We start from the raw sequence: 24,980 nt of genomic DNA, 5'->3' as shown, positions 1-24,980 counted from the left end.
GAAAATATGATTTTCACCCTAAAAAAGAGAGAGCCGAGTTCTTGCCCCCTCCAAACAAAACCATCCACAGGTTTGGATCTCTCTTACAGTGTTAAGAAAAGACAGAGGAACTTTTCAGAAGTGTACAATGACTCCTAAACAACTGCTTAATGTATTAAATCTTGATGACTGCTACAAGAAATATTTGAGCACCAAAGCTGCCAAAAAACCTTGGAAACAAAAACAAATTGAGTGATAATTGCATATTAAAAAGCAAAAACAACTTGCAGGGACAAAGGAATGTGCTGAGCAAGGCTAACAGCTCTGGCTTCTGTCAGAAAGTTTTGGAAATGTATTTGAAGAGAAAAAAAACAGCAAAATAAGAACGGATTTGATGCCTTGCTTGCTAGCACCAATCTTCCAAGATCAGTTCTGAGAAAGCTTTGGGACCTATCCTGCCTGACCCACATTGGACCCTTTGCTGTGAGATTTCTGCTTTGCTTTAACTCAAAAGTTCTCTCTGACCTGACTTGTTTCCATCAAGCAAATACAGGAGCATGTCAGAGCAGCCCCTGTGCTACCTTTATCCTGCCACTAAAAGGCAGAGGCCTGAAAGGACAGAGGGACACAGTCACTTCCAAGCTCTAAAACGTTGACCTTGACCATACCGTACCTGTGGCCAGCACTACAAAGCACGAGGTCACTGTTTCAGTGGGATGGATGGACCTTGGCTTATTGCACGTTCCTCCATCTTCAGTGTAAAAGCATGCAATTTCCTGTGGGAAGCACTGTTTACACATTTTCTTAAGAAAAGCTTGTACCAGTGGAAAGTTCCAGCTGGCCCTTCAGCCAGCCCTCCCATTAACTCTCTTCCCTGAAGCTCACAAGAGGCAGAAGTAGCAGCACTGGCATCTCTCCCTGGGGTTCTGGCTATTCACTCCCAGTTTCAATCCCAGAAACTTTCCTTCTGGGAAAACAGCACATCTGTTGACTACTGACAAGCCAGCTCCTGCCCTATCCAACACAACTTACCCTACCAGCCCCTTCAGTCAGATTTATCTTGTCTTCAGGATGTGCAACACTCTGATCACACCCATCTGTTTCACTAGCTGCATTTTCATCTTCTGTTGCATTCCTTTTAATGCATCAGCTGACTTCTGAGTGTTACTTTACCAACAGTTAAAAATCGTAACTAATACTTGTTAGGGCAAACAACTAGCATGCAGAATCAGGGACCAAACAGCTAATATTTACATTCCTCCTCCCCTGTCTGCTTTTTAGACTTAATCAAGTGACACTATGCTTTATGCTTGAATAGGATCACAGAATGGCTTGGGTTGGAAATAACCATACAACCCACCCAGTCCCAACCCCCTGTATAATGTCCCCTACCAGATCAGGCTGCCCCATCCAGCCTGTCCTTGGGCACCTCTAGAGATGGAGAGAATGATTTGCAAAGAGGAGACGGAAAAGCAACAACCACAGAACAATCTCAGCCCTAAAAACAAGTCACCTGTGCATAGCCTTAAGGTGGCTGTTAGTGCCTGTTGTGTCACTACAGGGACCAGGCTGTTCTGCAGGGTTCCTCTTGCATGAGGCTGCAGTGCCTCCCTCTGCCTTTTAGCAAGGGCCAGAAAGCTGGGGCAGCCAGGATTTCATAATAAAAATGTTTGAAAGGTCACACCTGGGAAGATTTATGCTATTACAGAGGGCACAGGGATGTTTTGGTGGGGGCTGAGAAAGTGTGGAGTGAGTGAGAAAGTGAGTTTATAGAGGGAAAACTTGAGATAGTTTGGAGAGGATGGAGGTAAAATATTGGGCAAAATGATTGGGTTTTTTTTGGGAAAAACTTGGGTTCTGGGTACAGTGAATGTTTGTGAGGTAAATTAAGAGGAATATAGATGAGTTGGGGGGAAGGAAGCTGGAGTAATGTAGATAGCAGAGCTTAGGTTGTACAAAAAGATTAGGTAAGCTTACAGGGAAAAGAGGTGACTTCTGAGGGGAAAGTCAGGTAACTCAGATGGGATTTTTTTAATGGAAAATCTGAGGTAATTTTAAAGGTTAAAAGAATGGAGTTGGGAGGAAAAGGTAATGTTTGGGGGGGGAAGATAAGGCAATACAGAGGGCACAAAGTGAGCATTTCAGGGAGCAGTTTGAGATTAATGCTTGCAAAAAGCAAGAATTTCATGGGGAAAGTCTGAGGTAGAGAGCACAAAGTAAACATCTTCTGAGGAGGCAACTGAAGAAACTTATAAGGGTGATGTTTTTTGGGGGAAAACCGGTGTAATTTATAAGGGATAAGAGCTGGCTTTTTGAGATGTAAAATCTGAAGTCACTTAGTGGGCAAAAAAGGAGTATTCTTATAGGGAAAAGGTGAAGTAAATGAGAAGGGAAAAGAGGAAAAAAAAGAGTGAGTACAGATAGTACAAAAAGACATTTTTTCAGTGAAAATTTTAGATAACATGTGGTAAAGTTGATGATTTGGGGGGGAAAAACAGGTAAATTAGGATGAGAAATGTGAGATAAATTAGAGGGTGCAGTGGTGATGTTCTGTGAGGAAAAGCTGAGGCAATATGGAGGGGAAAATAGGGGAAAATGTGAAGGAAAAAATGAGGTGATTTAGTGGTCACAAAATGAGAAATCTTGGATGGAAAAGCTGAAGTAAATTACAGGGGATAAAGGTGATGTTTTCTGAGGAAAGAGTTGAGGTAATATAAAATACAAAAAAAGGTTTTTATTTTTTTATTGTTGGCATGGAAGCACTTGCTGAAGACAGGGGCGATAGGGGGCTGGACCACCTCAGTCCTGGGCTGGAGCCTTGTGCTGCATGAAGCATGGCATGGGGAGAGCCCTGTAGGCATGGCAGTGCCTTGGATGGACCCCCTGTAAGCAGGGTGGTTCTCTCTGGCCTTGGCTTTCCAGACGTGTGGACTGAGATGTTTGGGGCCTCGTGTGCCTTCTGTGCTCAGGGCTGGGGTCTCAACCCTTGGTTATGCTGCTCATTTGCATGGCTGCTGAAATCAGCTCCTGCTGCTGGGGGGGGGGGGGGGGGAAGCTGAGCTCTGTGTTTGCCTGCCTGTGATCAGAGCTGTGGGTTGGGGAGCCTTTCTCTCCAGTGGTTGTTTGTGTGACCATCAGTGGGAGCAGGGTGCCTTGGAATCAGACAGTGGGACTCTGTTTGCCTTTGGGACCAGGGCTGCCCTTGTCCTGGTGTCCTATGTGCTTTGCTGTCCAGGCTATGGCTCAACCCCCTGTAAGCATGGTTGCCACTGCTTTGCATGCCCAGCTCTACTTGCCCAGAGTGCCCACTGCTCCAGCAGTGTCTGGAGCTCTGCTGTGCATCTGCTGGATGCAAAAATCTGGTTGATGCTGTTTTCTCTGGGGGTGAGGTGGAGGATGATTGGGGTTGAGCTGGTTTTCAGGTGGTGCCTAGGGATGGAGCTCCTCCAGGTGTAGGAGATGCTGTTCTTCTTGTCCAGCTGTGTTCTCCTTCCTTTGCAACACCAGTGGAGAAGGAAGAAGATGCAAGGAGAGAATAAAGAGTGAAAAAAAAATGACTTTCAAACTCTCTTCACTATATAGTAACTACAATTATAGTAGACTAGCAGTGTGGTAGCACCTTGAATGTATTATGGTGGAAGATGGTATTAGTGCTTTCTAAACTCACACTGCTATAGTGCATAACACCAGAATGTTATCTGAGATTGGAGTATGGTTGTTGCATTGCCCTTGGTCAATTTATTACAGTAGCTTGGTGGCTGTAGAGGTTTTTAGCTGGACTGGAGTCATCCTGGCTCAATGAGTATTGTGGTGATCAGAGGTGATGTACTGTGGTGTGACTGTGCCAGTTTTATGGCAGGTGAAGTTAGTATTAGCGTGGCTGTGACACAGAATGAATCTTGTGGCACAGCCCCGTTCCTTTGTAATTTTTGTAGTAGTTGGTATTGCAGTGTCATAGCGATGGTTTTTTGGAAGAAGTCTGACAGCACCTTGTTTTGGACTTAGCCTCAGTTCAAACATTAGGAAATCCATACTAGAAGGTGTGGGTGGTTGCAGCGCACCGTGTGATGATGATAGGCTCTTGCCTCACAGAGGAGCAAAGCCCTGCTGTCGACATCAAATCAACGTCAAATTGTTCTGTAGTTTGTAAGCAAAGCTGTTGTGAAGAGCAGTGCACAACTGCAGCACGTGCAAGTGGATGAAGTGTGGATGCACAATAAAACACCACCGTGCTCTGTGAGCCCGCGCTTCAGACTTGTGACAGGTTTGTGCAAAATACGTGCTAAGTCCCAATCCGATTGGACGTTACAAGCACAAGAGAGGGAACACGTTAGGCGAAGGAGAGACGCGGTAAAGCAGCAAAGCAGCTGCAGCGTGGAGCAGCGGCCCCCGGAGGGCGCCCGCACCGCACCCCGCACAGCCCGGCCCTGCAGCAGCGCTGGGGCCGTACGGCTCCATCTCGTGGCTCCGCAGCCTTTTGGCTCCGTGCCTGCAGCTCGTCTCTTTGCGACGTGCATCCACTGCAACAGATGGTTCAGGAGCACTGTCGATGACAGCAGTAACTTCACACCGGCACCGCTGCAGGGTGGTGATGGAGAACGACATGTTTTGTGGCTGGATTCCCATACCCTCCCTCCAACAATGACTCAGTGCAGATGGGAGGTTTGAAATGGATTAAAGCCACAGCTGAGAAACTTCGTTTGTCCAAGAGAGGCTCCAGCAGCAACCTGTAATCTGAGTTAATCAAGGAGCTCATTCCCACCTCACCAGCAAACAAGCTGCAACCTGTGCTGCACAAAACACACCTCCTTGTTTTCTCTGCTGAACAAAAGTCACTCACATAGCTGCAAGACAGGTCTAAAAGGGGACAAACCCACCTCTAATTGATGTAGTTAGGGTCACAAGTTTGTTTACATGACACCAATCCCACACTCCAGTTGTTCTTGGTTTTCACTGAAGCCCCAGTTTGTGCTGGGGACTTCTGCCCTGCCCAGCTCCTCACTTTTTGGCAAAGCTCACCCAACACCCACACTCACTTGTGTGCTGTACTAGAGAAGAAATCTGCTTTGGGGTCATTCCTTCCCTCTGGCAGCTGGACACACCTCCCCAGTGAACAGTGACTATGGGGCAATCCTTCTCACACTACAGTGAGGCATAAAAACCACGTTTGGTTGCTGCTACCTCCCCTCATCCCTGGAGTCTACTCCTGAACCTGGGTAGCACATCTCCGACAGGCAACAGCTTTTCATCCTGCTTTTCCTGTGGTTTGAGCTAATGGGGCTTTTACTCTACTCTTACTTAACTTCAGCCACACAGCAAGTCACAATTTCAAGAGCAAGGTTTCACAGAAGCAACAAAAAGATCCACTGATCTGTAAGAGCACAAGTCAAAAATAACTGCTGTCAGTTACACAACCAAGCTTCAAACAACTCCCTCAGGCACACCTGCATTTGAAGGCTTTTACAGATCAATGGAGCTGGTGCAGAACATACAGACAAGCAAAGCTACAAGCAACTGAGAGCAGGCTGCCATGCTGGGCCAACGCAAAGAAAGAGAAAATTCTATTTAAATGGTTTTGTTTTTGTTTTTTTTTTTTATTTCAACTAATGCTTTGCCACCATATTACATCACTTTGAATAGCTCAGAATAGCAATATGATCTCAAAATATAGCAAACAGCTTGCCAAAGCAAGATAATATTAACTCCTATGGATACAGCATCTTCCTTCTTTGGCGACAATGCTTCCTTTCATCTGTAAAAATAGTTTTATATTCCAGCACATTTGCTCTTCAGTTTATTGAACCCTGCTGTTCATAGTATTTGCCTCTTCCCTGCACAAAACCTCCCCACGACGTAGTATGGTTTTACATCCAACAGCATTTTAAATAAAAAAAGTTATATTTTTCATGCAGATTTCTGTAAAAATTATGTTCTAGGTACACACAACTGAACCAAGATGCATACAAAAATGCATTCACTTCCATTCTCACGTGCAGCTGTGCCCTCAGCAACATGATATCAGGTGTCACTGTGAGAAGTTCAAGGATGGTGGTATTCTCATATGTAGTCTAATTTAAAAATACCAAAAAAAAAAAAAAAAACCAACCCTTTTTATGAGCAGCAAGAGAAAAAACTGCCATGCTTTATTTGTAGAGTAATCAAAATAGTGAGATGTATTAAAAAAGCACCATGTAAAGAGAATACCAGAAGAAGATCCATCTTCCAAGTCACACTTTTCTCACTTAGCATTGTGAGCTGCCCTGCAGGCCCCAACTTGTGTGGTAGCTTTGTTTGCAATGTTAAGGAAGTGGTCAAACTTAAAATGTGCTTGGACCGAATGACAGCAATTAAACCAGATTGCAGATAGAAATAAAATTCATTCCCATTACAATTAATACCAACCACCTTATATAGCCCTCAGGGGAAGGAAAAAAAGAAAAAAAGGAATAAAGAAAAAAAATCAAGAACTTCACACCAAGTATTGGAGAATAACATGGTGAAACAGCTCCAGAGCAGCACTGTAAGATGCTGGTCTGTTGTGAATGCATTTCTGTGAGCTCTTGATAAGTTCAACTTTCCTTTGGGAAAAGAGCACATCTGTTGGTTAAGACTCCTCTCCCTGAGAATTTTGATACGTTTGTCTTGCAAAGCAAAACATCATCCCTTGAACTTCAGCAGTTCCTAGGCCAACAGCATTTCATCGTGGACACAGCTGGTCTGCTACTCATGCACCCAGGGTGGCAGGTTGGGTTTTTGTTGCGTTTTGTTGTTTATTTGTTGTGATTTTTACACGGATCAGCCCTTTTATACTCGCTTCATCCCTCTGCCCATCAAGCAGGCAAACACGGTCATCACCATCTTCGGTTTCACCTCTACAAGGTCTTCTGGAAGAGCATAGACTCGGGCACCAATTCTTCTTGCCATGGATACAGCATACCTATTTGCCATGGAAAGAAGACTCTGTCAGCACATGGACTGGAACCCATAACCAAGAAACCAGTTCCTGCCCTATCCAACACCATCTCATGTACTGTGCTAGGATTCAGCTCAGCCTTCAGGATGTGCAGCAATTCTCTCACACCAGTTTTACACACCTGTTTGAAACCTTTGCCATGTTCCTTTGCAACAGCACAGGCAAGTGCCTCTCGTGCAAACTCACCTTTGAAATGTCAAGCTCACTTTATCAACAAAGTTGTCATTTATATTTGTTAGGGCTAATAGCTAGCATGCATAATGGACAACTAATCAGCTAACATTTATATTTCTCCTTCTGTTTTCTTCTTAGGAATAATCAAGAGAGGCTATTATCTACGTGAAAACTTCCTGTCATTCTGCCACTGCAGAAGAGCTGCAGAACACACATTCCAAAGGCAGGATTTAAAAGGTATACTTTAAACTTGACAATCTATGATGATTCAACAAGATGTGAGAGATAGGCAAGGGTTCAGTCTCAAAACCCTGATCACTGGCTGAACATTTCACAAGCTTGAACAAACAGCAGTGATCTCTGTTTCTCTCCTAAGAAGTGCTTGGGCTATTCTGCATTCCTCTAAACAGGCAAGAGTCCAGCCAAGCACTCCTCAGGCTGAGGAGAAGAGCAATTCAGTTCCAAAAAGCACTTCCTGTCTAAAAGATTAAGTGTTAGAAGAGATTGAAAACCACAGAAATACAGTAAAAACACTTGCAAACTTTAAGTCATGGCACAGTAGGTGCACTCTCCCAGAGCAAAGCAGCTTTCAAGATGATGGACTTACTTAGCATTATTTTGTTTGTCATCTTCTGATAGATGACCAGTCTTTACAAGGTCATAGTTGATGCAGCCAGGCTGTATAGCATCTATTAAGTCCACAACTGCCAAGCTCGTGCTGATAGTCTTGTCCTGGAGAATAAAAGCAGAGAAGCAAAGATGAATATCTAATCCTGAAGCGTACTTCTCACCTCACTTCAACTGCTCTGCAATGAGCAAAAAAACAAGCTTTAAACAAGCTATTTCCAAGCAGCACTGAGTGATTATTTCCAGCTGGACCACAGGGAAACTAAAGTGCTGCTTTTCTTTTGGTAATAACATGAGATCAGGACTCCAATTTACTGTAACCAGTCTGCAAAGCATTTACAGGCAGCAGATCCATCCTGTTGACCAGACCCCAGGGGACAATGCCTAAAACATTTGCCAACTCCAGCTTCAACATTTGATGGCACCTCAGCCCCCCACCGCTGCCCTAGAGACCGATCACACTCCTCCCCTCCTGTGACATCCCATCAGCTCACTAGCCTCACTGCTATGCTTCCACCATTGGCAGCCCTCAAAGACTCCTCTATGGCAGCCCAAAGCCACTTTGTTCCCAAACGAGTCTGGATCTCGTTTTGGATGCAAGAGGGGAACCTGCACCTTGAAATTCTGGATGGAGGTGGACTTCCCAGCTTCTTTCAGTGTCTGGTTTACCCAGTTGACTATAATGTCATCGTTGGCTTTCTGACCATCACCCAGGTCCTCAAGGACGTTCAGTGTGTACCTAAGCACGAGCAGAGACAACGTTAGGCTCAGAGCCTGGGCTATGACATAGAGAGCACACAACCTGGATGCAACAAGAGCCAACACAAATCTGTGGCAGCAACCCCTTCAGCAAAGAGGAAGAGCCATCTATCTTACCTGAAAAGTGATTTATATTAAAGCATTTAGTCTTTCAAGCCTTTTAATGAAGGTTCACAAAATTGCCTGGGCTCAGGATGCTCTTAAGCTGTTTGAGCATTGACAGTTTGCTGAGAGGGGTAATGCACACTTCCTAGAGGCTTGGATCAAATCTCTTGTTAGTATTCTGGCCTCAGCATCACTTATGGAGATGACACACAACAGGACTGCAGATATAACTTATTTTGTTCATCTAGTTTAGAAGAATTCAGGGACAAGAGAAAAGGCTATCAACTTCATCATCTGTTTTAAGTTAACATCCATTTTTCTCAAGTGTCTCCTTCCCCCCTACTCCACTTCAGGGGTTATGAAACAGCACTGGAACGTTCCTCTCATCACAGTTTTCTACTGAACATTGGAACAGAGATGTTGGGTAAATAGTCCTGCTTTGGGTTCCTACACGTAGGTCAGCCTTGAACAGGTGAGAGAGGTGATTCTAGACCGCAGCATGCACACAGATCCACTGTGGGCTCTCTAGAGGTCTCTGCTCCAGCTTCCCATGAGCAGCAGGAGGAGCCCTGCCAGTTTCATCCAGCTGAGTCTTGAAACCTTGCCAAGGACAGAGGTTTGACAACCTTTGTGGGTGATCTGTTCCACTGCTGCAGTGCCCTCCCGGCAGAAATCTTCACAAGCCCAGTACTGCAATCGAAAGTTTTATGTGTTTGAGACAGGCCTTACCTTCTCATTAACTGCCAGACTAAGGCTAGTGTCAATGTTGGGTTTCCATCATTCAGATCCTGTCCTCCAATGCCAACCAGGGAGAATTTGGCTGGATGCTTTCCCAGATCAACAGCGTAGTTACAGTTTTCTAGCTACACAGGAAAAGAGTGCAAAGAATAATCACTCACAAACACACTCGCTTGAATGCAGTCCTCAAATAGGAATTTCTAGATAGTTTACATTTATTTCTGCTCCTGGTGCTCATGGCTACTTTGAAATTATATAAAAATGCTTACCTTTTTCATATTTGCTCCAAGCTTAGGGTATGGGGGTTTGTTAACCTTATTCCAGTCAACAGGAACTTTGATCTTCTCATATAATTGTAGTATTACCAGCGCATCTTGAAGATCACTAAAAATGGAACAAAACATGACACGTAAGGGTTGAAGTACACTCTGATATTGTTATGTCATGGATAATTACTACTATTTACAGGTCCTTGCAATTTTAGTAACTCTAAGAAGGAAAACATTTTGTGATTTCCAGTGCAGAAGAAATACTCCATGCTTAACACTGGGTAGCTGCTAAGCTAATACAGGTTTTCCTAACCTGCATCCTAACCTGTATCCTAACCTGATAACCACCACCAGATCCAGAAAATAGTTTTGCTACACAAAATATCCAGAGGCAGTCACTTCTTTCCATTGACCACGGGGATCCAGAATACCCTGCCTCTGAACTACAATGATTTGGTCAAGCCTGAAAATTAGATGGCATATGAATTTAGATCCTGTTGCTTAAGATGTACAAGCATTGGGAACTGGGTGTACTAATTTACAAAGGGGAGGAGAAAACAAAGCATCTTCAGCCCTTAAAACCGATTGCTGGTGTGCCAGCACCAGAATTCCTTAAGCTAAGGGCTGCAAGGAGGATGCAGTGAACACTGCCTATTCCCTAACAGCCTTTCTCAAGCTACATCTTCAGCACTGAGCAGCAGGACACTGGTGTGAGCACATCTCCAGTCTGACCTAAGCTGGGTCTTTCCCAAGAGCCTAACACTTACCCATAGAGGTGATTTACATGGGGGTTCACACCAAGGGAGTTCATCCAGTTACGGAAGGTTCGTTCCTCGCGGGTCTCTCCTAAAAGAAAGAGACAGAGTTCATGCAACTTTCTGCAAGTTCAGAGCTGTGAGAGGGGTTTCCTCCTTGCAAGAAGGGGAGATGTGAGCAGCACAGCTCAGAGTGGAAAAATATAATTATTGCCACTATAACTTTTTCAAAGAAGGAGCATCGCTCTGATCTTGTTTTGGTATCAGATTGATTTCACCAGCATGAGTTCCATACGTTTTGAAACAAAATGGAGCAAGAATGTCTTTCATACGGAGCTCGCTAACACCCTTCTCCCAGTTCTGCCAACAATCTGTGCTGCCATGAACATCTCACCACATTATCGAGGTGTTTCTGCCTGTGGCAGGAAATTACAAAACCACCTTCCCAGCCCTGGCACAGGAAGCCACTGACAGTGCTCCTCCAGATCTGGAGCAGCCAAACAGGCCCTCAAGTACCTCCTCACCTGCCCAAAATGAGTAAACAACCATTGCAGCACCGAAACATCATATCGCAGGTGTTACAAGAGGCAGGGCAGAGCCTCTTGTGCTACAAGTGTTCACTCGAGATATTTCCCTCCTACTAATTTTGTGACCATCACCTTCTAGCAGAGTCCAGTCAATGTCCTGGTTTTCAGGCTTGGTAAGCGCTGGGTACTTGTTGAAAAGGTTTGCAACGAAGGCCAGGTTCAGTTTGGGATTTCCACTGACCACATCAGCCGGCGTGACGAACTGCCGGCACCCGAGCCGGTCTGCCTGCTGCAGCATGTACTCTGCCCTGCGCAAGTCATCCTTCTCCTGCCAGCAACACAAGAGACAAGAGCTGTCAGAGAAGAGATCGGGCTGCAAAGTCACCACTCCACCCGCCTTCACTAGGCATCGGTTGCTCATCAATTCAGCAACTGAAGAGATGAAGCATCCACAATTAATCCATCCTGCTGTCGATACACTTGTCCCAGTTTGCATCTGCTTTTCTTAGGACAGCCCTTCCCAAGTTTCTATACTTTCCGTTATTTTTAAATTATTGGGCCAAAAGCAGAATTCAGCATGCCCCCAAATGCAGAAGAAATGCAAAATATTTCTCAATTATTCATGTTGGCAGACGGCGACCAGGTCTGCAAGAGGCACTCATTTAAAACATACCCGAGGTGTGTAGATGCCCACTGACACTTTACACACGCTTGAAATTAAGATACCAGGTTACCTAGAAGTCATGAGGGCAATTGCAGGGTCACAAGCAGCAGTTGTACAGTGTGAGGACACAACAGCCTGAATACTTACATTGAAACCCGACATGTTAATATCGATCTGAGGCTCTCCTTCTTTCTGCCCTTTGGGTGCAATTTGATTGAGAAGGTGGAAATAAGCTCTAGAATCCTGAAATGAGTGAAAAATAAAGCTCAGGTTTCCTGCACAGCAGTGCATACACCATAACAATTCATTTCAAGCTCATCTTTATCAAGTCACCATGTCTAATTGGCTTATGTACCTTTACTGAATTACCAAAATCTGTAAGCTTGACAGACAATAACAGAGCATGATGGCAGAAATCCAGGCAGCAGAAAAGAAAACAAAAGGAAGAGGTTAGAAATATTTAAGGTGAATAATTATGGTTTTTAACTGCTTGAACTCTGCCTTTACTGGACACTCTGCTGTGTGCTTTTCCAAGGGCCTCCAGCCCAGTTGTCCTTTCCTTCCTCCCAATTGTTAGCCAAGCAAATAAACTCCAGAAATGTGATTGCAAAAATTCCCTATTGACCAGGAGGCATCATCCCCTGGTTTTCACTACTGCAAGGAGTGAGAAGAGAGCCACTCGTTGCATCTGAAAAATCATCTGTGAGCTTCCCCTCTCACATTAACACTCATCAGAGTGTAGAGAACAAGGGGTCTCATCTCCCTTCCTCTCCCAGGCCTGTGACGTTTTGGATGAAATGTCACCACCCACAAAGAGAACATGGAAATCACACTCCCCAGGGATGCAGCTCATTATTGCATCCTGTCTGTGTGAGCTGCAGCACAGCCCTTTTTCCAGTGCTCTTGGAAATTAGTTTAAAAAAAAAAAAGAAGAGAGAAAATAGATGGATTAAGAACATCTGAAAATGTACGAAGAACACCATTGAGTAAAACACACAGCAGCTGTGCAGCAGGATCCCACTGGAGGAAACATTCATACAGTTTCATGGCAAGAGACGGCAGCATTATGATACCTTAAATATACTATGAATGAAACCTCCATTAAACCTATTATTTGGAGTATTAAGGTTAAGAAAGGTCCTGTCTCTGCATTAAGGGCCTCATAGATGCATGTGCAAACACAGCCCTGGCAACTCCCAGCCTTTTCCCAGACACTTGCAGCCAGGAGAGCTCTCAGTACCTTGATGTCTGTGCTGAAGTTATTGATTTTGTGCCAGCCTGCATTTTCCAAGTGGAAGTTTGCCCATCTTAGGAGCAGTTCTTCTGGGGATAGTTTCATAAGGTCCTCCAGATTTTCACCATCACGAAGTAAGGCAGCCAGTGCTGGAAGAAAAATGCTTGTGAATGGAAGGAAGGAGTTTCAGCAAAGGACCAAGCAAGTACAGTGAGACTGCTTCAGCATGATGTTCCCACAGCAAGATGGACCTGAAGAGAATAAAGTCATCACAAACACATTCCCAAGGAGCTGAAGCCTTCCTCTGCCCTGGCACTGCTGCCAAGAGCTGTGGGTGCCCCGTCCTTGGAGGTGCCCAAGGCCATGGGGATGAGGGCAGCTGAACTAGCAGGGGGCAGCCAGCCCATGGCATGGGTTGGAACTGGACGTGCTTTAAGGTCCATTCCAACCCAAGCCATTCTACGAAAGCAAACTACAGGCTCTATAGCATCCACTTGGACCACATCAAACATGCACATCACACCCAAGCAAGCCAACTTCTCAGCTACAAACCAGCTGGCGGGCACCCGGCCTGGCGCAGGCCCTCGACGAAGCTGATGGCCAGTGCTCCCCTTTCGGCAGAGGGGAGGGAAGAGGTGATGGGGCCAGAAGCAGCAGCACGAGCAGCGCGGGCCGAAGCAGGCACAGCAGCACATTGAGCCCCTCGGCAGCGTGGGAGCAAGTCGGCGTTCATGCTCTGCAAGTTATCACTTAGAGAGCTTCATTTACCTTCATTTCTGCTGAGCTCAATGTCGGCAAACAAGCCAATCTTAATGATCTGCCAGAGAAGCCCAAGAACCAGGTGGGGTTTCCCTTCCCTCAAGTCCTCCGCACCAATATTGACAACATGACACCCGATGGCGGATGCAGAATTCAGCGCCAGGTTCAAGTTCTCCTGCAGACAACACAACCACGTGAGACGCTGCCCAGGGAGATGCCACTTTGCCTCTCATCCAGCGCTGGCAGAGTGGGGAATTTCCCCTCGTCCTCACTTCAACAGCTCGGAGGAAACGCTCCCAGCTGCCCCGGTCTGAAGCTTTAATGGAGTTGCCAGCAGCAGGCTGAATCAATAAGAACCAAAGGAGGCACAAGGGTTTAATTTCAGCCTCTGGTATCTAGTTTCACCCTTTTAGTCAGATGTATCTAATGGAATCCACAAGAACATGGATGGAGAAGCGTGAAGGTATCCAAGCACATGCACGTGTGGGCATCTGTGCAAAACCAACCTGCTTTGCTACGAAACAATTCAAAGAGTCCAATAACCATAGCGTTTTGAAAAGACAGCACTGTTTCTAACCACCACAGGAACAGCATTTCAGCATTTTATCCATATTGCCATTAAGTTATCATTCTTGCCTTTTGAACTGTACCCATAGCACTGTGACTGCCAATAACACACCGGACAAAACCGCCTTTAACAATTCCATCCAAGTTATAAAACTCTTTCCTTTCCGTATTTCCACAATAATTCTTTGAGCCACTGTGCTGAGTTTCCCATTACTCTGAACGTGCTTTTCTGCCAACACACAGAACTGTATCATACCTGAATTATGAATGGTGTGAGTTTCTTCTTGTTAATTGCTCTTTCATCAATTGTGTCCGGAACAGAAAGATTGATCATTTTGCTGTCAGGAGGAAAAATAGCAACATTTGAACAACATCCAGTTTTTAATCTCAGCAAGTTGTTGCATTCCTATAATGCTCACCACAGTATATTTCCTTTTATCTCCTCGCCTTTGTGGGTTATTTTGGTTTGTTTTTCTATACCAGGGTTGTGTAAATCAGATGTTCATATTTATGTTATCAAGAACGTATTTGGAATGTATCTGAAACTAATAGCTAAGCCTGAAACCTTAAACATCTCCCTCGCCACCATTGATCTCAGCTGCTGGAGCAAAAAGAGCACATGAATTATTCACAAATGCAGTCACTGAACTACTGAACACTCATTGCTATGTTGTCAGGTGCTGCAGTGTAGTAAGACAACGCTCTTCCTCCTATTGTACAGATGTACTATTGCTGACAAGAAAAACTGCACCAGAAAAAAGTGCAAACACTGAGAGCTTAGTGGGGAAGGTGTGAGCAAAATGGATTTTTAGTCAACAGAAAACACAACATGTTTTTACTTTATATTGTGAATACTTCCTACTCAGTCTTCACCTGAATAACTGAATTACTTGAAACTGTGGAAATAAAGATCACAAGGTAAAGCAAAGCTTGTACCAAAGCAGATGCACCACACATAGACAGTAAAGCCTGGGTGACTGAGCCCTTCTTCATACATACAACACTACACAGACACATTGGCACACAAAACCAGCCTAGCATGCAATGGAAATTCCCCTACCCATGGAATTTGGGGGATTTGTTTGTTTTTTAAAGTCAGGAACCATCATGACTTACCACAGCACAATCCCATCTCCCACCACTTTGAACAGGTCGTCTGTATTTGGGTTCATTGGAATAACGTGCCTGCAGTCAGCATCATTTTCCAGGGCTTTGTTTATCCAGTTTACAAAGGCATATTTTTCTTCCTCTAAGATTTAATTCAATTTAATGTAAATTTAATACAGGCTTCTTCACAACACAGCAAAATCTTCCCAGAAGTGCTTACGATAGCCCAGGAAAAACAACACACTGCCACTATTTTATTGGATACACAGAGTTAAAAAAAAACCTGAAATTAAACTTCCATCTATCAGAACGTTTTCATCATTTACCCACTGCATTTTAGCCACATCCCAAATGTGGCACAAGGACTTCATCAGCAAGCACGGTTAGCAAAACAAATAAGCACATGTTTAATTTACACTTTGCTTTACCCTGCATTCAGTCCTGCTCTTCACCTCAATCTGTGATTATTCAGCTACTGGAGAAAGCACAGTATGTGGCAGACAGCAGAAATCTGCTCTTTTTTTTGCCTCCCCTCACCCAAGAGAAGAGCAGAGAGTCAGAGATGTACCTGAGTACGAGTGCTGCGTCCCCTCACTGGAGAGCTCTGAGGTGCCCCCGATGGCACAGATGCCTTCCTTCCTGTTGATGGCTTTTCTGAAAGTTTTAGCAATGTCACTGCTTTTCACCTCTTGGAATATCTGCAATTGAAAGGGCTCAGAGTGACAAAAAATGCCTTCATAAAAGGGGGGGGGGATGGGGGAAAGAGGGCTGTGAAAAAGAAACAGGAAAAGAAGCTGCATTCTGCTTCTCAGCTTTGAAGCAAACTCTGCGGTACAATCAGCAAACGTGAAGGGCCTAGCAAAGTTGTAGTGAGATTAAATGCAACAAGGGCAGTGGGCAGAGCTGACCCACTCTCTAACACAAACTGTGCGAGGCCATTGAGGCAGCAGCAATAGGTTTGCAGTAACCTGCACACATTTACCTTCCCACGTGGATTTCATGAGACCAGGAGCAAAAAGTGAGAACTTTGCAATAGGAGAGCAGGTACACATGCAGCAGCTTCCACAATCCAAAGCTGTTGTGCAATTTTAACCTTAAGCCAGGTGCTCATGTGGCTTTAGTTCACACAAAAGGCTTTGTCCACAACCCACAGCAGACAACAAAAAACCACCTATACATCAACACAATACACTGTCTATGCAACCTAATCTGCAATAACCTGTAACAACAGGTAAGCTTTTTTCTAGCAGGCTTAGACTACCTGCCAAAATGCATTTAAGGGAAGAAGAGTTCTTTAAGCATAGGATTACACCGTGTGGTTTCTGCAGGTTGCATGCCACTATTAGTGGCCTTGAGGTCCTATAGAACTGAGAAACCATTCAACAAATGAAAGGCTAAATTAATGACCTTTGAATAGAAGGTCATTCAAATACTGAATGGTTTGAAGCCTACTGTAATTCCCTCAAAACTGGTTCCAGCCAAATTGAAAATACAAATCAAAAAGCGTGTATATTTTTATATTTGCTGGAGTAGTGGGATTACACAGCTTCATTGAAAATACATGCTTTAATTCTGAGGTATCACCAAGTCGCTTGACCCCAAATTCAAGGGGGTTCATGGCTTACCTGGTACCAGAAATCCCAACAGAATTGCTCAGAGTTGAAAAACAACAACAGTTCCACTCACAAAAATCCTACAACTACCCACTGCTTCTGCTGTGTAGCCTGGCTGCCTGCAAGACATTTTCTTGATGTTTACTTCATCATTGGTACCATTCAAGTCTGACAGAAGAGATTTATTTCTTCCTTCCTAGGGCAAAGAGTTATGGACCACTTCAAACCAACAGCTGAACCATGCACCCAGCATGCAAGCGTTCACAAACTGCAAACAAACTCCAACTTACTAGTCGACTCCGAACTCAAAAGTTCAGAGGGTCTGAAAACAATTAAGGAACAGAAAGTGGTGAATCTAAGTTGACATGAGAACAGCTCCCTGAATGTAGGAGGAGAACAGCTCCTCTACATCTTATGATATTATTCTTCCAACACTCAGTGTATAAAAAGGATGAAGAGATGGATATCGAACCACCAGCACATCAGAGGAAGTATTGTCCTTTTGAGAAGACAAAATAAAGCAAATTAATTGGAAAAATCTGACCTATTTCTGAATGTTGGACCCATCAACCAGCTTCTCCCACCTCCCTAGTCCTGTCCTTCCCTTTTAAGGCAACACACAGATCTGAAAGATCTGAAGTTTCCTAGATCGGCATGTAGAGTAATTTCAAAGTATGCCTTGAAATGTCCTCTCAAATCTTTAGCAAGTATTTGTAGTCTGATTAAATTAAGAAAGGAAATTATGCTGCTTCTCTGGGAAAACAGCATTCATCTGCATGCCTGGAAAAAGAGTTGCTTCCAGTCAATCCTCAGAGCTTGGAGAACTGGAAGTCTTTTGTCCAGTTGCCACCCCCATATGGAAATAGAGTTCCAGCCTCCAATGGGCTTTTCATAAAGGAAAAGCGTGTAGAAGAAAATTGTTTTGTTTGGTTTCAAAAACAGTGCATTTCCTCTTTGTCCAAATCTACAGCCTGATAATAACAGCACAGAAGACTGTAGAAGTCTCTATATGACCAAAGAGCTGCTTGTTACCAGAAAAATCCTCAAAAGCAATCTGTTTGTGGAAAGAAAACTAGAATTAGGCCAAGGTCAACCTTTTCAGACTGTTTCTTTGGCTTTGTCTAAAAGAAGACCCTTAGACCATATACTAGATGCTGGAAGTTCAGAAATAGCACTTACATAGACAAACTCTTCAAAACTAATCTTCCCATCCTTATTCTTGTCGCCGTCGATCATGAGCTTCTGTATGATCTCTCTCACTTTGTACCCAGGGAGAGGCAGGTTGGCTTCCTTGAAGAGCTCGTGCAACTCATAGTCACAGATGAACCCATTGCTGTTGAGGTCTGGGAAAGAAAAGGGGTGGAAGAAGGTAAATTAGAAACACACCAGACATCCAATGGGACAAGCACCAGAAAGTGGGGGAGAAACACCGTTCCCATGCTCAAATGTGCTTTATGGAGATGGATGTCCAGGAGACACAGAGTTTAGGCAGGATGTCCTAGTGTGACTGGTCACAGTGTGCCTGTTCTAGGACCATGCATCTTTGCTGATGGCAGGATCTGTGTAGGATGCAGGCACACAGTGGGAAACCCACACCGAAAGCACCAAACCCAAGAAGCACGCATTAAATAGACACAACCCAGGAAGCATGAGTTCAGTGCACAAAGCTCATCCACAGAGAGGGACGCAGCATGAGCCACAAGCTCAGCCTGGCTTTGTGCAATGGCAGCTTCCGGGCAGGACTGAGCAAGGCTGATCTCAGTGCACATGACCAATCCTGGCCTAAAAGTTTCACAAGAGAACATCTGCGTTGCCATAAATCATTTCCAGAGTGTTACTTTTTGCATCTGAATTGCACCGCAGCTGCTTTCTGCATCAAAAATAGAAGGTCATGAAATGCAGCACGTTTTTGCATTCTGAACCGAAAAGACTAAGTCAGCACAGCAGTTACTTTTTAATCACACTGATAATGATGTTCTCCACTTACTGCTGACAAACAAAAAAAATGCTGCCAGATCTTTCAGTGATGCCTATGAATGCCCTGCAATGGCGTTCAGTCAGCTACCAAGACGCAGCAGCACGGCATGCCTAGCAAGATGTGATCACCTACATGACTTGCTTGTTGCTTTCTTCCTCTGCAAGTGGAAACCTTGAGCTTCGTATATCAACACATCCCAGCCCCTTTGCATATAGAGTCACATCTACAGACGACACAAACCCAGCTGCTTTTGCTGCAGCCACGGAAGGGCACAGGTTGAGTGCTATTTATAAGGCAGCAGACTCTCCATAAGGCCACAGAATTTAATTGAGCTCAAGCAGCAGCTTCTGCTCCCCAGACACCCTTGCAGACAGCAGCCTGCACAGTAAGAGAGCCTCACCAGCCCCAGCAATGCTGGCTTTTGTTCCCAAGACAATCTCACGCTGCAGTCACAGGGGTCGGTATTTATGCTTCAAGGGAGACACTTTCTACAGTAAAAGAGGCAGGGTGGCTCAGAAGTCCAGTTCGCTAGCAAATTTTGAAAGTCAGTTTACTTTTAATGATGTTTGAGTAGTGGTTTTCAAGTTGTATTTAAAAAAAAAAAAGTTCCAGCAAGCAGCATGTCCTCACCACCACTCCAGCCCTCCTCATTTTCCACATCCACATGGGATTTTAAGATTGCTTTCAGAAGTTAGCAAGAAAGTGAAATTCAAATGCTCGCTGGCAGATGCCCAAAGGAACAGTCCCTAGCTCTCAAACTAAAGAACAACATCAAGTCCAGCCAATTAATAAATACATTAAACTACTTCATGAGATGTCAGTGTTTACAATAATGCTGATGAATTAAAGTGGTAAGGGACAATGATTAATGATAGCAACTGGCTGCTGTCTGGCCTTCAATTTCAGAATTTTATTCCAAAATAATATAAGCTTACAAAGGCAAGCTTCGTTAAACAGTCCAGTCTGAGATGTCATCAGTGAGCTATTTCCCCTGCAGATAAATCACAGCTTCTTCCGTTACAGCTTTCTTTCTTACTGCTAAATCTAACCACGTAATATGCATCTTTTTCCTATCTCATATCCAGGAGAAAAAAAACAAACACACACATAGATAGGGAAGAGATTTGCTAATCTCCGGGGCCCATTAACCTGAAATAGAACTTCAATTTCACCTCCAGCACGCCTTAAGCCAACACCCACTGCTTGAGCCTGTGCTTGGATGAACCAACCACAATCCTTTGCCACGCTGCCAAATAAACAGGTGAATCCAGAAACACTTGTTCATCCCACCTTCCAGTCAGCTCACCACCTAAAAATGAAAGTTTACATCATAAAACGTAACCAATTGGAAGAGCTCTTACTGGTGAGAAACACACCTTAGTGCACCCTTGGGTCTCCACCACAGTCCTTCCAACGCTTAACAGCATCCCAAACACTCACCTCTAGGAATTACTTTCCTACAGCATCCTGGGAAAAAGTGTCACTGATTTATTTCAAAGATTAAAAGGACACCTACGTCCCAGACTCTGTGGGAGGGGATCTACCAGCAAAGCAGGTCTGTTGGCTCAGATGCAAGACCCCACACCAAGCCAGAGTTCTTCCAGTAAAGACAGTCTCATGTCAAGCTCTAGCTGCTCAACCACAGAAAGGCACATTTAAGCGTTAAAGCCTGCTGGATGTGCCAGCCCATGGATTTGGCTTGGCAGCAGAGCCCAGTAACTAGCAGCTCACTGTGCAGTGGAATTTGGACCCATTCTTTCCCTAGCACGTCAAAAAGGTGTAATGCCATAGCCCTGTCAGCACAACAAATAGGCCTGAAACCCCATCCCACAAGGCAGCTCCCTCCCTACTCACACTCCCCTTCTGAAAACACGGTCAGTTTATCTTGTAGCAGCATTACAAGATTCACCTTTGCAGCACCAGCAAGCTGCAATTGTGTGCAGCATTACTGCTGATCCACCATATGGTGCCTTGCTGGATGTCCTGCAACAGGGCCAGCGTTCGGACCGGGGGGGGTCTAAAATCCTGCTCCTAACAAAACCTGAAATGGCATCTAACAGCTGAAGAGGCTGTCAAAATAGAAGCCATCCCAAACAAAATCCCTCAGCATACGATCCAGAATTACTAATGGAAGAAAGCAAAATTGTTTTACCAGACAAGCTACAGCCTGGATTCATTATAATCTGCCTGATGGAAAGGAAACTACAGCACATCTGAAGTTTCCTATTTCCACTGAAAGATGCATCGTGCCAGCATGCTCAACCTGCCAAAGGTCACAGCAGCGATAGATGGCTCCATCTTCTGCCCATACGCAGGTGGCGCAGCAAAGCCACAAAAAAAACAAAACCCCAAAAAGCTGCTTCAAGCTCTGGCTCAGCTTCCTCCAGACAAGTCCTTAAAATAGCTTAAATAACAGGATGCAAGAGGGGAAAGTAACCACACATTTCCTTTTAAGGACACAGGCTCTCAGCAGGGCGCTGGAGCAGGGTCACAGATCCCTGTTTGCCATAAGCTAGCATTTCAGAGCATTGTTTCACCACCTTGCAGCATCGAACAAAATGTTCGCCTGCGCTGTTTTTTAAGCGCTTCTCATTTCCAGAGAAGATCCTTATCTCTGCTTACTAGGAACAGGGAGAAGGAAGATAAATAAGCAGAGCAAGACTGCAGATTGTGTAGCGCTGTTCCTTCTCTACCAAGTGCCACCGTTTGGCCAAGAACAAACAGAGAAGCAGCAATATCTGGTTGTTGAATGCTGGGAGCTGCTTGTCCGAGCTGCAGATAACTTCAGTACCTTATAACATCCTAGACAGTTATAGAGCCCAGGGTGGAGGTGGCTCCTTCAGGCACAAAAGAGAGCAGTAAAGATGCTCTCGACAAACACCACGGCAGTGTCTGTGGGTTGTGCCATGCCTAAACCACACAAACCAAAGGCTTTTTAAAAGGGCAAGCAGAGCTCATCACACCTGTGGGTATATACTAATGGTTAATTACCACATTTCTTGTTACTTAAGTTTTGACACTTCCATTTAAACTGAACAGAGATCCACCTCCCTTAGAGCAAGCTGGTTTCCTAACATAAATCACTATCTGAATAGGTTTCCCAGAGCAAAGGTAGACAACCAACCTCACTGACAAAAAGCCAATCCATTGCAACCAGGTTAATCATTTTAGTTTACCCAAGGTCAGAATGGGCTACCTGCACCCTATTTTCAACAACATCTGCACTTAGAAGCACATTATGCATTGAGAAGCACGATGGTCACTCTCCTCCCTCTGTGCCAACTGACTTCCACCTGCCCTAAAGGCTTAGGGGAAAAATGGGAGAGCAAACTGCCAAAAACTCAACTTGCTTCACGTCCCACCACTGTTCTGTGAGAATCGGTTACCTCTGAAATCCACCTTTATTGCTGCACATTGTGAATTGACAGCAAGCCAGAGCTTTCATCAGATGCGAGGCAGATCTGAGCACCACGGATGTGCAGCTGGGAGGGGAGTGGGGGTTGGCCTGCCTCTGCACAACCCACTCCCACCCATTCCCAGCCCCAGCTGCAGACTCTGACCTCAGCCTGCTGCTGCCACCCTGCTCCCACTCCTCCCTCCCATAAGCCCTATGAGGAAGCCAAAGCAGCAGAAAACAATTTCTCTCCATCATGTTAGCTCTCTGCCCATCTAAGCTTCCCTATACAGCCTGCAATGGGCTCCTGCCACACCAGCCCAGGGGAAGGGTGGGAGCAGGCAGAGCAACCCAGAGCATCTCCCGCTGCCAGGGAGGTGGGACCCAGAGAGACACGGAGCCACCAGAGGGCCCACAGTACCCACACAGCATTTTATCATCACCAAAGGTGATGGCCAGGTATGCAGCTACTAATTAGGCTTTGCTGCATGCACACCCAACTCAGTGCCTCCACACACCAGAAGTGTAGCATCTACATTTCCCCTCTGCCAAAACAGCCCAAACCAGCACTCCCAGCACCAAGTCCCAAAGCAGTGGGGTGATGGGCTGACAGTTGGATGAGATGATTTTAGAAGTGTTTTCCAGCCTTTATGATTCTATGATATTAAATGTTGCCTGGCCAAAGTACCAGGCCTCCCCTTTGTGCTCCTTGGCTAGAAGCAACACTCAGAAGCAGTGATGCTGCCAAGTGACTCCTGGGCATGAAGAGCAGGAGAGAGTCCACATCCTGCTGGCATTGCTACTCCCAGGGGTGGGAGAAACTCGCTCCAAGCGCACAGAAGACAGAGGCAAGGTGCCCTCCCCATCCCCACTTACCAACTTTGGCAAAGGCCTCCTTGAGTTCCTCCAGCTCATCTTTGGAGATCTGCATGGTGACAGCCATCTCATGGATTTAGGGAGGACCTAAAGAGAGAAAAGGGCACTGTGTGAAACCAAGCTGTACTCAAACACAGGCAGTTCTGAACAGCAGTATAGTAATAAGCAGCACTAAGACCACTGTAGCTCTCAAAGCCACATTTGCCTTTCCAATAAGAAAACTGGACATTAAACTTGGAAGTGGGAAATGCACTCCTTACCAAGTCAGAAATCCCATTCGCTTTGTTAATATTTAGCTCAGTGTATTTATTTTACAGGCTGTTGTTCTGCACACATTAAGGCAACCACTGCAGGCGTGTGCTGCAGTTGGGAAGAACTCCCACATCCAGGCATTTTCAGAGCTTTGAACAACACAAACCTAGAGTTTAAATGTTAATACAAGAGTGAAGGACTGGCTCTGCCCGCCCATTTGCCCACAGAAAAGCACACAACTACCAAAAACAAACAACAAAGATTCTGAACAGTACTTCAAAAAGGTCTTTTTGCGCACAGTAGCATACTGATAGTTTCTGCTCAAAGGAAACAGGCTGTTTTTCAACAACAAAACTGAATAAACACTGATTTCCTGGAGTCAGTCTCTTGCATGTGTTGTAATCCTCTTTTCCAAAATCCAATTCGGTGCTACCTGCTAGCCTGGAGAACAGGTATGGTCATAGGGATGGTAAAATGCCAGGGACTTGCCCACGTCCCCTTCCTGTGACATTTGTGACAGCAGCAGTAGATGATGTTGGCACTTTGATCAATACAAACAAAAGAGATTGGTGATTTATTGAAGGTGCAAACAGGACAAACTTTGTGCAATGGCCTCTCATGAACAAAAAGGTGCATGCTGCTGAACACAGCCCAGTGCTTTTAAAAATGGGGATGTGGGCAGGCTCCATGCAACTTCCAAAGAGATTTGCAACCCGAGACTTTCCAGCTCTCACTTTGTTACCTACAAAGTGAAAGACTAAAAGGTTTCCTCCTCTGCCTATGGGAACAGACGTAGCCTGCTTCTCTGCGAGCAAAGGGATGAATGCAGATTTACAGAGCTTCAGAAAAGGGGATCCCAAAGGGCTGTCTCTTGGCTGGAGTGAGAACTCAGGCTGGGATTCAGCAGTGCCTGTGCTGTCATGAGCAAACCTCTTTTGTTTGAAGCTCCCAGCTGCTCCACAAGCACTTGTATGGTTAAGAACCCCGAGTTTGCCTATCTGTAAATAATCACTTTCTGCAACACCTCACTCAGTTTGGAAAGAGGAAAGTCGTTAGAGATGAGAGTGATGGGCAGGCGTGGCACCCTGGGAACGCAGCACCCATGGGTGCCAGCAGCAGGGAGAGGCACCAAGAAGCTGCATCACTGCAGAACACAGAGGAGAGTCGAGCAGAGCCCACCTCTGAGCTCAATGACCTTCATTGCCAGGCTTGTACTACAAGAACAGGGCAGAGGAGGAATTACTGCAAAACCTGGGTCAGGCTGATGGAGCAAAAAAGCACCATGGTAAAAGCTGTAACAGCCACCAGACCAGGACCTTGGCTGTTAGTGAGCCAGCTCCCCCTGCAGCACTTGTGCAGCCCCATCCTCAAAGCCTCCAACACCTGGGTGCTTTTCCAAGGGACAGAGGAGTTGCTCAGCAAGAAAAGTCAGCACTGAGCGATCTCAGTGCACACTACCAAAGGTGGATTTCACAACTGGCAGAAACACGCTGGTATCAAGATCAGCAGCAGTTCTGGCTGTGCATGGAATCACCCTGGCAGGAGAGGCTGAGCTCACTACTATTTGCCTAAGCCTCGTTTATGCCAATTCACCTTCAAACCATCAGAGCTTCCCTTAAAAAGAGATTTC

At 45.2% G+C, this 24,980-nt stretch overlaps 1 protein-coding gene across 5 annotated transcripts in view; it reads right to left on the bottom strand.

Annotated features, from left to right (window-relative positions):
• Nucleotides 1-5,557: 5,557 nt before the first annotated feature.
• PLS3 (plastin 3) overlaps nt 5,558-24,980 on the bottom strand; it is a 44,680-nt gene continuing 25,257 nt past the window's right edge. For all 5 annotated transcript variants that reach the window (XM_048959880.1, XM_048959882.1, XM_048959883.1 and 2 more), the window contains 15 exons: nt 23,099-23,185; nt 18,030-18,193; nt 15,806-15,935; nt 15,247-15,379; nt 14,387-14,468; nt 13,573-13,738; nt 12,811-12,953; nt 11,718-11,813; nt 11,039-11,234; nt 10,392-10,470; nt 9,625-9,739; nt 9,347-9,480; nt 8,369-8,492; nt 7,734-7,858; nt 5,558-6,916 (listed from right to left, as the gene is read on the bottom strand). In XM_048959880.1, the coding sequence (XP_048815837.1) occupies nt 6,784-6,916; nt 7,734-7,858; nt 8,369-8,492; nt 9,347-9,480; nt 9,625-9,739; nt 10,392-10,470; nt 11,039-11,234; nt 11,718-11,813; nt 12,811-12,953; nt 13,573-13,738; nt 14,387-14,468; nt 15,247-15,379; nt 15,806-15,935; nt 18,030-18,193; nt 23,099-23,165 (1,887 nt within the window). In that variant the 5' untranslated portion in view covers nt 23,166-23,185 and the 3' untranslated portion in view covers nt 5,558-6,783. The remainder of the gene's footprint in view (nt 6,917-7,733; nt 7,859-8,368; nt 8,493-9,346; nt 9,481-9,624; nt 9,740-10,391; nt 10,471-11,038; nt 11,235-11,717; nt 11,814-12,810; nt 12,954-13,572; nt 13,739-14,386; nt 14,469-15,246; nt 15,380-15,805; nt 15,936-18,029; nt 18,194-23,098; nt 23,186-24,980) is intronic.

Source organism: Lagopus muta, chromosome 13 (genome assembly GCF_023343835.1).
Source record: "Lagopus muta isolate bLagMut1 chromosome 13, bLagMut1 primary, whole genome shotgun sequence".
Taxonomy (NCBI): Eukaryota; Metazoa; Chordata; class Aves; order Galliformes; family Phasianidae; genus Lagopus; species Lagopus muta.
Note: the sequence above shows the minus strand (reverse complement) of the source record. Positions and strands in the feature narration are given on the sequence as shown.